At 42.5% G+C, this 14,719-nt stretch overlaps 1 protein-coding gene across 6 annotated transcripts in view; it reads right to left on the bottom strand.

Annotated features, from left to right (window-relative positions):
- LOC110502898 (rho GTPase-activating protein 17) overlaps nt 1-14,719 on the bottom strand; it is a 52,261-nt gene that overhangs the window by 26,583 nt on the left and 10,959 nt on the right. For all 6 annotated transcript variants that reach the window (XM_036960659.1, XM_036960661.1, XM_036960662.1 and 3 more), the window contains exon 2: nt 6,375-6,414. Coding sequence is in view for 5 of the 6 variants with exons in the window: in XM_036960661.1 (XP_036816556.1) it covers nt 6,375-6,414 (40 nt within the window). In the remaining variant the exon portion in view is untranslated. The remainder of the gene's footprint in view (nt 1-6,374; nt 6,415-14,719) is intronic.

The following is a 14,719-nucleotide window of genomic DNA, read 5'->3' as shown; positions in this document are numbered from 1 at the left end:
TAGGAACGTTTTCTATGAAACGGATGACTCATTGGAAGCGTCTTCATGGAGACTGTTGCTGGGCTGTTACTGCTGTTTGAAGCATTAAAAGGGCAGATGAATGCTCTGAAATTGTGATTTCACAGCACTCTGAAGCCAGGGCAGAAAACTACTTCATACTGCAGAGGAACTAGGCCAGCCTTGTACAGCTGTCAGATGGTGAAACTGTATGGCAACTTCCAAAGTGTTGTCTGCAATCTGTCTAACAAACTACATAGAAATGTATTTTTCAAACAGTTCTTTAGACCATTGTTATGCTATTTGTTGCCAGTCTGGAACATGGAGTGTCTGAGGTACAGAACATGCCCAGTCTGGAACATGGAGTGTCTGAGGTACAGAACATGCCCAGTCTGGAACATGGAGTGTCTGAGGTACAGAACATGCCCAGTCTGGATCATGGAGTGTCTGAGGTACAGAACATGCCCAGTCTGGAACATGGAGTGTCTGAGGTACAGAACATGCCCAGTCTGGAACATGGAGTGTCTGAGGTACAGAACATGCCCAGTCTGGAACATGGAGTGTCTGTTTTAAAAATGAGCAAGGATGTAATACTAAAAATGCACCTGCACAGAAAACTAGAGGGGGAGGGAGGGAGGAGAAATTGACAGCTCAGTACAATGCCTTTGGGAATAGGGCAGACAGACAGATGTACGGAGCAACCAGGGGACAGACTGTCAGAACAGATCAACAGAAACCATGACAATTGTGTTACTAAAACAGAACTCGAACTCAAGAATTCCAACGGCTGATTCCTCCACACCGCTCTCTCTACCGCTCTCCCACGCTCTCTTGGGTCAGACAGTGTGGAGGGGGTATCCTGCCTCCTTCACAGGAACGGGGAACGCTGTGGGTTCGGGCTGGGCCCTGTTAGCACATGGCACAGGAACAGGGGATTCCTCTGACTGGAGTTCCACCTCATTCTTCTCTACGGGAGGAGATCCTGGGGATGTGTGTGTGTTTTTGATTACATGGCGCCAGGGGTGCCACTGTCGCTTTCTCTTTACCATCACATTCTTACACGCAGACATAACACACTCACCCCAACATCATACACAGGGACTGACCTCCCACACAGACAGACTTCCCAGACAGTGACATCCCACAGAGAGACATCAAAAGAGACTGAAGACAAAGGACTAAACAGACAAACAAACAGACCAGAAGGATCTGAAAGAGTACAACAACTTCTGTCTGGCTAACTGATCAGCTCAGAGCCTAGTTTGGTCTATGACACATCCACTGAGCAGGGAATCCCCACTGTAATGTGACTGACCAGTGTGTTTGTGCCAGGACTGATAAGATGTCCAGACAAGCACACGGCACGGCTAGCCAGAGAACGGGTGTGAGAGCAAGTCTGTGTCTAAACACAAACAGTAGTAAACAACATAGAAGAGGGTTGTAGTACCCAGATTTCCTCGATTGTGAATATAATTTATTGTTGTTTTGAAGTCAGTCTAAGCTTGCTTGGTAACCAGGTTGGTTTCTCGTTCCTGACAGAGTAAAGGAGACAGCTATAATTGGCTAAAGCAGAATCCGGACTGGAAAGAGCTCAGGAAGCCTCCCCATTATACAGTGGGGCAAAAAAGTATTTAGTCAGCCACCAATTGTGCAAGTTCTCCCACTTAAAAAGATGAGAGGCCTGTAATTTTCATCCTAGGTACACTTCAACTATGACAGACAAAATGAGAAAAAAATCCTGAAAATCACATTGTAGGATTTTTTATGAATTTATTTGCAAATTATGGTGGAAAATAAGTATTTGGTCAATAACAAAAGTTTATCTCAATACTTTGTTATATACCCTTTGTTGGCAATGACAGAGGTCAAACATTTTCTGTAAGTCTTCACAAGGTTTTCACACACTGTTGCTGGTATTTTGGCCCATTCCTCCATGCATATCTCCTCTAGAGCAGTGATGTTTTGGGGCTGTTGCTGGGCAACACAGACTTTCAACTCCCTCCAAAGATTTTCTATGGGGTTGAGATCTGGAGACTGGCTAGGCCACTCCAGGACCTTGAAATGCTTCTTACGAAGTCACTCCTTCGTTGCCCGGGCAGAGTGTTTGGGATCATTGTCATGCTGAAAGACGCAGCCACGTTTCATCTTCAATGCCCTTGCTGATGGAAGGAGGTTTTCACTCAAAATCTCACGATACATGGCCCCATTCATTCTTTCCTTTACACGGATCATTCGTCCTGGTCCCTTTGCAGAAAAACAGCCCCAAAGCATGATGTTTCCACCCCCATGCTTCACAGTAGGTATGGTGTTCTTTGGATGCAACTCAGCATTCTTTGTCCTCCAAACACAACGAGTTGAGTTTTTACCAAAGAGTTATATTTTGGTTTCATCTGACCATATGACATTCTCCCATCCAAATGCTCTCTAGCAAACTTCAGATGGGCCTGGACATGTACTGGCTTAAGCAGGGGGACACGTCTGGCACTGCAGGATTTGAGTCCCTGGCGGCGTAGTGTGTTACTGATGGTAGGCTTTGTTACTTTGGTCCCAGCTCTTTGCAGGTCATTCACTAGGTCCCCCTGTGTGGTTCTGGGATTTTTGCTCACCGTTCTTGTGATCATTTTGACCCCACGGGGTGAGCTCTTGCGTGGAGCCCCAGATCGAGGGAGATTATCAGTGGTCTTGTATGTCTTCCATTTCCTAATAATTGCTCCCACAGTTGATTTCTTCAAGCCAAGCTGCTTACCTATTGCAGATTCAGTCTTCCCAGCCTGGTGCAGGTCTACAATTTTGTTTCTGGTGTCCTTTGACAGCTCTTTGGTCTTGGCCATAGTGGAGTTTGGAGTGTGACTGTTTGAGGTTGTGGACAGGTTTCTTTTATACTGATAACAAGTTCAAACAGGTGCCATTAATTCAGGTAACGAGTGGAGGACAGAGGAGCCTCTTAAAGAAGAAGTTACAGGTCTGTGAGAGCCAGAAATCTTGCTTGTTTGTAGGTGACCAAATACTTATTTTCCACCATAATTTGCAAATAAATTAATAAAAAAATCCTACAATGTGATTTTCTGGATTTTTTCTCTCATTTTGTCTGTCATAGTTGAAGTGTACCTATGATGAAAATTACAGGCCTCTCTCATCTTTTGAAGTGGGAGAACTTGCACAATTGGTGGCTGACTAAATACTTTTTTTGCCCCACTGTAGATAACAAAATGCCAGAGCCATCATCACACAGAGCCATTGAACAAATTACAGTAAACTTTCTCTGGAGTGCGTGAGAACTACACTATATATACAAAAGTATGTAGACATCCTTTCAAATGATGGATTTGGCTATTTCAGCCACACCCGTTGCTGACAGGTGTATAAAATTGAGCACACAGCCATGCAATCTCCATAGACAAACATTGGCATTACAATGGCCCGTACTGAAGAGCTCAGTGGCTTTCAACGTGGCACCGCCATAGGATGCCACCTTTCCAACAAGTCAAATGTCTGCCCTGCTATAAACTGTAAGTTTTGCTACTGTGAAGTGGAAACGTCTAGGAGCATCAACAGCACAGTGGTAGGCCACATAAGTTGACAGAACGGGACCACCCACTACAGAGTTACAAACTGCCTCTGGAAGCAAGATCAGCACAATAACTGTTTGCCGGGAGCTTCATGAAATGGGTTTTCGTGACCGAGCAGCCGCACACAAGCCTAAGTTCACCATGCGCAATGCCATTGGACTCTGGAGCAGTGGAAACGCGTTCTCTGGAGTGATGAATCACGCTTCACCATCTGGCAGTCCGACGGACAAATCTGGGTTTGGGGGATACCAGGAGAACACTACCTGCCCCAATGCATAGCACCAACTGTAAAGTGTGGTGGAGGAATAATGGTCTGGGGCTGTTTTTCATGGTTTGGGCAAGGCTCCTTAGTTCCAGTGAAGGGAAATGTTAACGCTACAGCATACAATGACATTCTAGAAGATTCTGTGCTTCCAACTTTGTGGCAACAGTTTGGGGAAGGCCCTTTCCTGTTTCATCATGACAATGCCCCTGTGCACAAAGCGAGGTCCATATAGAAATGGTCTGTCGAGATCGGTGTGGAATAACTTGACTGGCCTGCAGAGCCCTGACCTCTACCCTATAGAACACCTTTAGGATGAATTGGAAGGCAGACTGCGAGCCAGGCCTAATTGCCCGTACTCACTAACGCTTGTGGTTGAATGGAGCAGGTCTCCGCAGCAATGCGCCAACATCTAGTGGAAAGCCTTCCCAGAAGAGTGGAGGCTGTTATAACAGCAAAGGGGGTCCAACTCCAAATTAATGCCCATGATTTTGGAATGAGATGTGTGACTTTTGGTCATGTAGTGTATGCAGGGTTTTGTGGCCTCAGGCAGCCTGGGATATAAATGGTGCCCCTGTGGAAGCTGAGCTATGTGGCTATATGGACAGCTGGGCTAGCAGAGGAATTATGGGATGCCATGAATCCACCATGGAGGACCAGGTGTTGTGATGGCAGGCAGATGGGACTAAGAATAAGACACTGGCATGGATGCCTCATCTGTTTGCGCTGTTGACCACTTTAAAAAATGCCTCTTATGCATGCCATTCATTAACAGCAGGCAAACATGGAAGGCATAACAACAAGCACTAGAGACAGGAGTTGGCTGAAGCAAAAAACTGATCTGTGGTGATAGAGCACCTGCCTCCAGTGCTTCCATGGACAGTTGAGTGATCCAACAGTGGGTTCTCAGACTGACATGGCAGCATGAGAGATATTTGGAAGACAGGAGTCTAAAATCACAGTGGGCCATGGAAGGTTGATAAAGGAAAGTCTCACGCAAAACAGAGTCAACTGTCAGCTACTATAAAGTGTCCTCACCTCAGTAGCAGCTATTCCTAATCTTTGTTGGACAGACACTCCCTCCTTCCATGACAACGTCTCACAATGCATCTAAATAGAACACGGTCGTGCAAAGTGCTGTGTGTGGGTCCCATGACTGTTTCCTTCCAGTATACTTTTCTCTTCAGTCAACCACATGCTATTTATCGAATGTGACTAAGAGAAAAAGGTCTTGAAGCAACAGCAGGAGACTGTCTCTTCAGTAGCGTCGTTTGTGTACACACACGCCCTCTCTGACTTCAAGTGGGGCAGAGGAAAACAAAATAACATTCCGGAATGACAGAAATAATGTGTTTTGAGTGTATAGAATGTCTTCCCTGAGCAACCGGAATTCTGAGGAACTCCACCTGCTGTCTCTAAAATGGGTTGCCTATTTCCCTGGGAACCAGACTGAGAATAGCACTGGAGGAACCCAGAGTATCAAACTGAATTGAATAGAATATACACACACAGTCATCATATTTTCACCACTAGTACCAAGGATTATCAGAATTCCTGGCAGAACGTGGTTACAATTTGTTTTGTTACCAATATATGTAAGAAGCTGATAATATCTGTGGCTCTGCTTAGCCTGTTGTATTCACAATGCTGATTCTACAGTTCCATTGATTGTGGTACAGTATGTAATGAGTTGGTAGAGCAGGGATCAACAACTAGATTTAGCTGCGGGCTGTTTGTTTTTTTACTCGAGCTGATGGTCAGGGGGATGGAACATAATTACAAATCATTTGTAGACTGCAAATTGAATGCAAGAAGCCCAAACAGAAACAATATTTGAATAAAACAATTTCAAACTTTGCTTACATTTGTATACAATTATATACAATTATATACACTGAGTGAACAAAACATGAGGAACACCTGCTCTATGGATGACAGACTGACCTATGATCCATTATTGATGTCAATTGTTCAATCCACTTCAATCAATCAATGTAGATGAAGGGGAGGAAACAGGTTAAAGAAGGATTTTTAAGCCTTGAGACATGGATTGTGTATGTGTGCCATTCAGAGGATGAATGGGCACGACCACAGATTGAAGTGCCTTTGAACAGGGTATGGTAGTAGGTGCCAGGCGCACCGGTTTGTGTCAAAAACTGCAACGCTGCTGGGGTTTTCACTCTCAACAGTTTCCTCTGTGCATCAAGAATGGTTTACCACCAAAAAGGACATCCAGCCAACTTGACAACTGAGGGAAGCATTGGAGTCAACACGGGCCAGCATCCCTTAGGAACGCTTGACACTTTGTACCATGCCCCGACAAATTGAGGCTGTTGAGGGCAAAAGGGGTGCAACTCAATATTAGGAAGGTGTTCCTAATGTTTTGTCCACTCAGTGTAAACCGTCTCCCTTTATTACGCGTGGGAATACTTTGGAACAGATTTCCAGAAAACATGGGGTGCCAAATAAAAATCACCCACAGGCCAGTTGGGGAACCCTGTGGTAAAGTAAATGAGAAAATGTAGCCTAGGTAATGATTTATTTACCTGTAGAAGGTCATCGCTGAGAACTTCTGTTTTCTCTGCTCTGTGGATGAGAAAACACAACAGGCGATAGATTAGGTTTGACAGCTCCTGATTAGGGCTATAGTGATGGATAGCATGAATGTGTAAATACTGTCAATGCAATGAGGCCATTCCAGACATACTAGATTCCACAGTGCAACACAACAGGGCCAGGGTCACCCCTGCACTAGCCTGGGTTCCAACCACACGGCTTGAACAGCATTCAACACCATCACTAAGGTACATTGTTGCGTTGTTGAGACAACAAGGAGTTGGTTGGAGCACAAACAGAATGTCACCCAGTTCAGGAAACTACAAACCACATGAGTGAAAGCCTGAGCACCACCTATCCTGATGTCACTTTACCCTGCCTTCATGTACATATCTACCTCAAATACCTCATCTATCCTGATGCCTAGTCACTTTATACTGCCTTCATGTATACAGTTGAAGTCTGAAGTTTACATACAAACTCAGTTTTTCAGAATTCCTGACATTTAATCCTAGTAAAAATTCTCTGTCTTAGATCAATTAGGATCACCACTTTATTTGAAGAATGTGACATGTCAGAATAATAGTAGAGACAATGATTTTCAGTCAGCTTTTATTTCATTCATCACATTCCCAGTGGGTCAGAAGTGTACATACACTCATTTTAGTATTTGGTAGCATTGCCTTTGAATTGTTTAATTTGGGTCAAACGTTTTGGGTAGCCTTCCACAAGCTTCCCACAATAAATTGGGTGAATTTTTGCCCATTCCTCCTGACAGAGCCGATGTAACTGGGTCAGGTTTGTAGGCCTCCTTGCTCGCACACGCTTTTTCAGTTCTGCCCACAAATGTTCTATGGGATTGAGGTCAGGGCTTTGTGATGGCCACTCCAATACCTTGACTTTGTTGTCCTTAAGGCACTTTGCCACAACTTTGGAAGTATGCTTGCGGTCATTGTCCATTTGGAAGACCCATTTGCGACCAAGCTTTAACTTCCTGACTGATGTCTTGAGATGTTGCATCAATATATCCACATAATTTTCCTCCCTCATGATGCCATCTATTTTGTGAAGTGCACCAGTCCCTCCTGCAGCAAAGCACCCCCACAACATGCTGCCACCCCCGTGCTTCACGGTTGGGATGGTGTTCTTCGGCTTGCAAGCCTCCCCTTTTACCCTCCAAACATAATGATGGTCATTATGGCCAAACAGTTCTATTTTTGTTTCATCAGACCAGAGAACATTTCTCCAAAAAGTACGATCTTTGTCCCCATGTGCAGTTGCAAACCGTAGTCTGGCTTTTTTAATGGCGATATTGGAGCAGTGGCTTCTTCCTTGCTGTGCAGGCTTTCAGGTTTTGTAGATATAGGGCTTAAATTACTGTGGATATAGATACTTTTGTACCCGTTCCTCCAGCATCTTCACAAGGTCCTTTGCTGTTGTTCTGGGATTGAGTTGCACTTTTCGCACCAAAGTACGTTTATCTCTAGGAGACAGAACGCATCTCCTTCCTGAGCGGTATGACGGCTGCGTGGTCCCATGGTGTTTATACTTGCATACTATTGTTTGTACAGATGAACGTGGTACCTTCAAGTGTTTGGAAATTGCTACCAAAAGGTTGAACCAGACTTGTGGAGGTATACAATTTTATTCTGAGGTCTTGGTTGATTTCTTTTGATTTTCCCATAATGTCAAGCAAACAGGCACAGAGTTTGAAGGTAGGCCTTGAAATACATCCACATGTACACCTCCAATTGATTCAAATTATGTCAATAAGCTTCTGAAGTCATGACATCATCATCTGGCATTTTCCAAACTGTTTATATGCAATCAACTTTGTGTATGTAAACAACTGATCCACTGAATACAGTGAATTACAAGTGAAATAATCTGTCTGTAAATAATTGTTGGAAAAATTACGTGTATCATGCAAAGTAGATGTCCTAACCGACTTGCCAAAACTATAGTTGCTAACAAGAAATTTGTGGAGTGGTTGAAAAACAAGGTCTAATGACTCCAACCTAAGTGTTTATTAAACTTCTGACTTCAACTATCTACCTCAAATACCTCAACTATACTGATGTCTAGTCACTCTGCTTTCATGTACATATCTACCTCAAATACCTCACATCTCTGCACATTGATCTGGTTCTGGTACTCCTTGTATTTAGTGCCATTGTGTATTTTATTTGATTCCTTGTCTTACTATTTTTTAATCTGCATCAATGGGAAGAGTTTGTGAGCAAGCATTTCAAGGTTGTATTCGGCGCATGTGACAAATAACATTTGTTTTGGTGCGGGTGCTATGAGGAAACCACAAAAACAAATCACATTTTTTCACATAACTGATATGATCACCTTGATAAGAGACCCATAGATTGAAATGAGGCAACCGCAGGACAGAACAATTGATATTCTACGGATAGCTTTCTCAGCCAGGTATGCTAAAAAAATCTATATTCAAAATCAGTATTCAACTGATTTCATCAGTCTGTCTTTTACAAGACACATTGCTGCTTTTTTGCAGCTTGCATATAATCTCAGCTGGGTAGGCCTAACCTCAGTTCTGAAATCAAAAAGAAAATGTTCAAATTGGAAAAATACAGCACACTGTACTAAATCACCTTTTATTGGTCGCATTCACATATTTAGAAGATGTTATTGAAGGTCCCCAAGAACACAGTGGTCTCCATCATTCTTAAACAGAAGAAGTTTGGAACCACAAAGACTCTTCCTAGAGCTGGCCACCCGGCCAAACTGAGCAATTGAGGGAGAAGGGCCTTGGTCAGGGAGGTCACCAAGACCCCGATAGTCACTGACAGAGCTCTAGAGTTCCTCTGTGGAGATGGAGAACCTTCCAGAAGGACAACCATCTATGCAGCACTCCAATAATCAGGCCTTTATGGTAGAGTGGCCAGACAGAAGCCACTCCTCAGCAAACATAATAACACACAGAAATACGAGCCTTAGGTCATTAATATGATCGAACCCGGAAACTATCATTTCGAAAACAAAACATATATTATTTCAGTGAAATACGGAACCGTTCGGTATTTTATCTATCGGGTGGCATCCCGAAGTCTAAATATTCTTGTTACATTGCACAACCTTCAATGTATGTCATAATTACGTAGAATTCTGGCAAATTAGTTCGCGATGAGCCAGGCAGCCCAAACTGTTGCATATACTCTTGACTCTGCGTGCAATGAACGCAAGAGAAGGGACAATTTCACCTGGTTAATATTGCCTGCTAAACTGGATTAGTAGTTATAACTAGTGATTATGATTGATTGAATGTTTTTTATAAGATAAGTTTAATGCTAGCTAGCAATTTACCTTGGCTTCTACTGCATTCGCGTAACAGGCAGGCTACTCGTGGAGTGCAATGGTTAGAGCTTTGGACTAGTTAACTGTGCGGTTGCAAGATTGGAACCCCTGAGCTGACAAGGTGAAAATCTGTCGTTCTGCCCCTGAACAAGGGAGTTAACCCACAGTTCCTAGGCTGTCATTGAAAATAAGAATGTGTTCTTAACTGACTTGCCTAGTTAAATAAATGGTATAAAAAAATATATATATATATATTTTTTTACCGATTTCCGATTGTTATGAAAACTTGAAATCAGCCCTAATTAAATCGGCCATTCCAATTAATCGGTCGACCTCTAATCCCTACAGTGAAGCATGGTGGTGGCAGAATCATGCTGTGGGGATGTTTTTCAGCGGGAGGTTCTAGGAGACTAGTCAGGATTGAGGGACAGATAAACATAGCAAAGCACAGAAAGATTCATGATGAAAACCTGCTCCAGAGCGCTCAGGACCTCAGACTGGGGCGAAGGTTCATCTTCCAACAGGACAACGACCCTACGCAGGAGTGGCTTCAGAAAACAAGTCTCGGAATGTCCTTGAGTGGCCCAGCCAGAGCCCGGACTTGACTCGAGGTTGTAATCGCTGCCAAAGGTGCTTCAACAAAGTACTGAGTAAAGAGTCTGAGTACTTATGTAAATGATTTAAGTATTTTTATTTTATACATTTGCAAAAATTTCTAAAAACCTGTCGCTTTGTCATTATGGGGCATTGTGTGTAGATTGATGAGGGGAAAAAAACAATTCAATCCATTTTCAAATAATGCTGTAATGTAACAAAATGTGGAAAAAGTCAAGGGGTTTGAATACTTCCCGAATGCACTGTACATATGAAGTGGGTAAAACCGTATGTAAACATTATCAAAGTGTTCCATGATTACATATACACACACTGAACAAAAATATAAACCCAACATGTAAAGTGTTGGTCCCATGTTTCATGAGCTAAAATAAAAGATCCCAGAAATGTTCCATACGCACAAAAAGCTTATTCTCTCACATTCTGTGCACACATTTGTTGACATGCCTGCTAGTGAGCATTTCTCCTTTTACAAGATAATCCATCCACCTGACAGGTGTGGCATATCAAGAAGCTGATTAAACAAGATCATTACACAGGTGCACCTTATGTTGTGGACTCTAAAATGTGCCGTTTTGTCACAACACCAAAATGTCTCAAGTTAAGGGACCTTAAAACTGAAATGCTGCCTGCAGGAATATCCACCAGAGCTGTTGCCAGAGAATAAAACTTGAAATCGGCCATGCCGATTAATCGGTCGACCTTTACCCCACATACAACGTGGTTTAAGAGAATATGGCAGTACGTCCAACCGGCGTCACAACAGCAGACCACGTGTTACCACACCCGCCCAGGACCTGTACATCCGGCTTCTTCACCTGCGAGATCGTCTGAGACCAGGCACCCGGACAGCTGATGAAATTGGGGAGTATTTCCATCTGTAATAAAGCCCTTTTGTGGGGAAAAACTTGTTCTGACTAGCTGGGCATGGCTCCCCAGTGTGTGGGCCTATGGCCTCCCAGGTCCAGCCATGGATGCGCCCCTATCCTTTCATGTGAAATCCATAGGTTAGGGCCCAATGAATTCATGAATTTATGACATGAACTGTAACTCAGTAAAATCATACAAATTGTTGCATGTTTCTGTTCAGTATACATAGGGCAGCAGCCTCTAAGGTGCATGGTAGAGTAACCAGGTGGTAGCCGGCTAGTGACTAACGTTCAGGGCAGGGTACTGGGCAGAGGCCGGCTAGTATGCTAGCCTAACCCAAACACTAGAACATACCAAACATTTATCAGTCACACAGAGACCAACAGCTGACCCACCCCAGTCTTGTCTGAGTCTAGCCTTCAGTAGCAGGTGGTTAAGACAGACAGGGGTAAGTGTCTTCAGGTCCACTTTTTCAAGGTCAGACCAGTCCTACATACCACCACCAGGCCTTATTGTTTGTTTGTTTGTTTGTTTGTTTGTATATATATATATATATATAAAATTATTTTTTTTTCTCCACCAGGTAGGCAAGTTGAGAACAAGTTCTCATTTACAACTGCGACCTGGCCAAGATAAAGCAAAACAGTGCGACACAAACAACACAGAATTACACATGGAATAAACAAACATACAGTCAATAATACAGTAGTAAAAAAAAGTCTATATACATTGTGTGCAAATGAGGTAAGATAAGGGAGTTAATAAGGCAATAAATAGGCCATAGTGGCGAAATAATTCAAATGTAGCAATTAAACACTGGAGTGACAGATGTGCAGAAGATGAATGTGCAAGTAGAGATACTGGGGTGCAAAGGATCAAAAATAAATAAATCACAAAATGGGGATGAGGTAGTTGGATGGGAAATTTACAGATGAGCTATGTACAGGTGCATTGATCTGTGAGCTGCTCTGACAGCTGGTGCTTAAAGTTAGTGAGGGAGATATGAGTCTCCAGCTTCAGTGATTTTTGCAATTAGTTCCAGTCATTGGCAGCAGAGAACTGGAAGGAAAGGCAGCCAAAGGAGGAATTGGCTTTGGGGGTGACCAGTGAAATATACCTGCTGGAGAGCGTGCTACGGGTGGGTGCTGCTATGGTGACCAGTGAACTGAGATAAGCTACATGCGATGATCCAGGTGAAGAGGTTCAGAGCTTGCGGTAGGAATCCGGGGATACAAAGAAAAATAAGTCTGATATGCTCTGGGTTGAATTGCGTTGGGCAGACTGGCAGGAGTTGTCCGGGCTAAAGGTTAGCTGATGACCTCTAACAGTGGCTAGCTGACTACTAGCTACTTTGCTGGCTAGCTTCTGTTGGGGGTTCCGGTTCTAAAGTAAAGAAAATAGCAGATCCATACCACATGGGGTGAGGCGGGTTGCAGGATAGTATGTTGAAGTTGATACATATATATTTTTTTAAATATGCGAAGTAAAAAAAAAATATATATACACGGGACACGACAAGACTAAAAGACGCCTGACTGCTATGCCATCTTGGATAGCCTTAGCGTGTCTTTACTTATGGGCCCAGGGCTATTAATAGTTGACTAATAGTGTGGCTCTGAGGGTCAGAGAGATTAGATTCACTTAAAGGGAGAGGAGAAAATCCTGGCTCAGCTTAAATAGTTTATCAATACCCTCAGCATGGAGCACAGTACACAGGAGAGGAGCTGATAATTACTGTTGCCATGGGGGACCCTGATACTACTGTAGGATCAGTCACTGACAGCCTGACACAGCCTACTGTGTGGAGTTAGGCCTAGTTGAAAATGTTCAACTGTCAATTTACATTCACCTCCCAGAAAACTCAAAATAGCATTGTGTTAAGAGTGTGTGGGATACTTACAGTAGATCAACTATGATACATTTTTTAGATGTGTGTTTGTGCCAAGTTGTCAACTCCAAATAGCATTATGATACATAACATTGACCGTGGAACACCTAGAGTAGGGAATACTTTAAGATTATTATTTTTTAAATCCACATCCTTTGTTACCATTGGGCATTTCCATCAAAAAGGACCCATGAGCACCAGCATATCAAATTGGGTGTCAAATTGGGAAATTAAGGCAAAGATACATTTTTCAACCATTGTCCATCTTAAAAATTAGGCATGACTAAAGGCTTTAATTTCTGGATAAACAGATGGAAAAGCGTTCTTAGAAAACAACTACCAGTCAGAAATATAACAAAACACAATGTTGAATTAAAGACCTCTGTCAACTAATATCAACACATTTTGTTGGGGAAAAGGTTTAACTTAAGTTTAAGAAATATTGCCTTGTAATTCAGTTACCAAAAACATGTTTAAAGATATTTTCTCATTTCTCTCCCCTAATGAGGGAGAATAAAAGTTCAAAAGTAACAAGTAATGGTAGACCAACAAATTAGTTAGTGCTTTTACTGATATCATTTCTTTAAATTAAGTGATTAAAACTCAATACTGTTACCAAATTGGTAACGGAATTACCAAAAAATATCTGTAAAAAGGAATTATTGCAACTGAATTGGCTACAATGGGAATTTATAGTAGTCACAAACCCACAGTTGGGTCACCTGCATTAGCACAATGACTGGAAGTCTATGGTATCTACTAGATGGACCGGAGTGGACCAAGTTTGGATAGCACAGTGAGTATGGCCCAGTAGTGTACAGTAAAGAAAAGTAGAGTATATTGTACTGTACTCTACTTAACTCTACTGTATTGTAAAGCACTGAACTCTACTATGCAGCACTATGATGTCCAAACTTGTGAAACATCAGGAGAATGACATTCATAATTATGCATTTGTGTGTAGTACGTACCAGGGAGCCATTAGGGCTGTGACGGTAGTTGAATTGACTGTTATGGATGAAGACCATAATGAAAATAAATGAACCATCAAAACTGTTTAAATGATATATATATATATATATTTATTAATATTACTACTACTTTTATCCCCCAAGTAGATTTAGCTAACAGTCTATGTACATCTCCTCTTTCCAACTGTCCTTTGATGCTGGAGCAGCTGATCTTCTAGATGGGCCTGAGTGTAGTGTTACAGGCCATGGGTGGACATTCTTTTATACAATGCACATTTTCATTACTTAAAATTGACTTCATTACTTAAAATTAACCAATCTTCTTTAGAAAAATGTTGGTTGTGTCCGACTATTCATTAATCATTGAACAGCAGTCAACAAGGTTGTTCTGGCTCTGAGGCCTATAATGCGCTATTGTCAAATAGACAATGCGCAAATCCTCTCCAAACTGGCATGGTTTAATTTGATACAGAATATTTTCTTAATTTCTAGACTAACAAACGCTGATCAGGCCCGGTCCTGGCCAATATGACGCCCTAGGCGAGACAAAAAAAGTACCGACCTCATATCCCGGAAAACTAAAATACTAGCATAGGCTATACAGTGTCAGCCTGCAATGCACTTTTATGAATGCCCATATTGTAACCTACCGTTTCTAAAACAGCCA

This window comes from Oncorhynchus mykiss, chromosome 23, assembly GCF_013265735.2.
Source record: "Oncorhynchus mykiss isolate Arlee chromosome 23, USDA_OmykA_1.1, whole genome shotgun sequence".
In the NCBI taxonomy this organism is placed as follows: domain Eukaryota; kingdom Metazoa; phylum Chordata; class Actinopteri; order Salmoniformes; family Salmonidae; genus Oncorhynchus; species Oncorhynchus mykiss.
The sequence above is the reverse complement of the archived record's forward strand: the minus strand, read 5'-3'. Positions and strand labels throughout refer to the sequence as shown.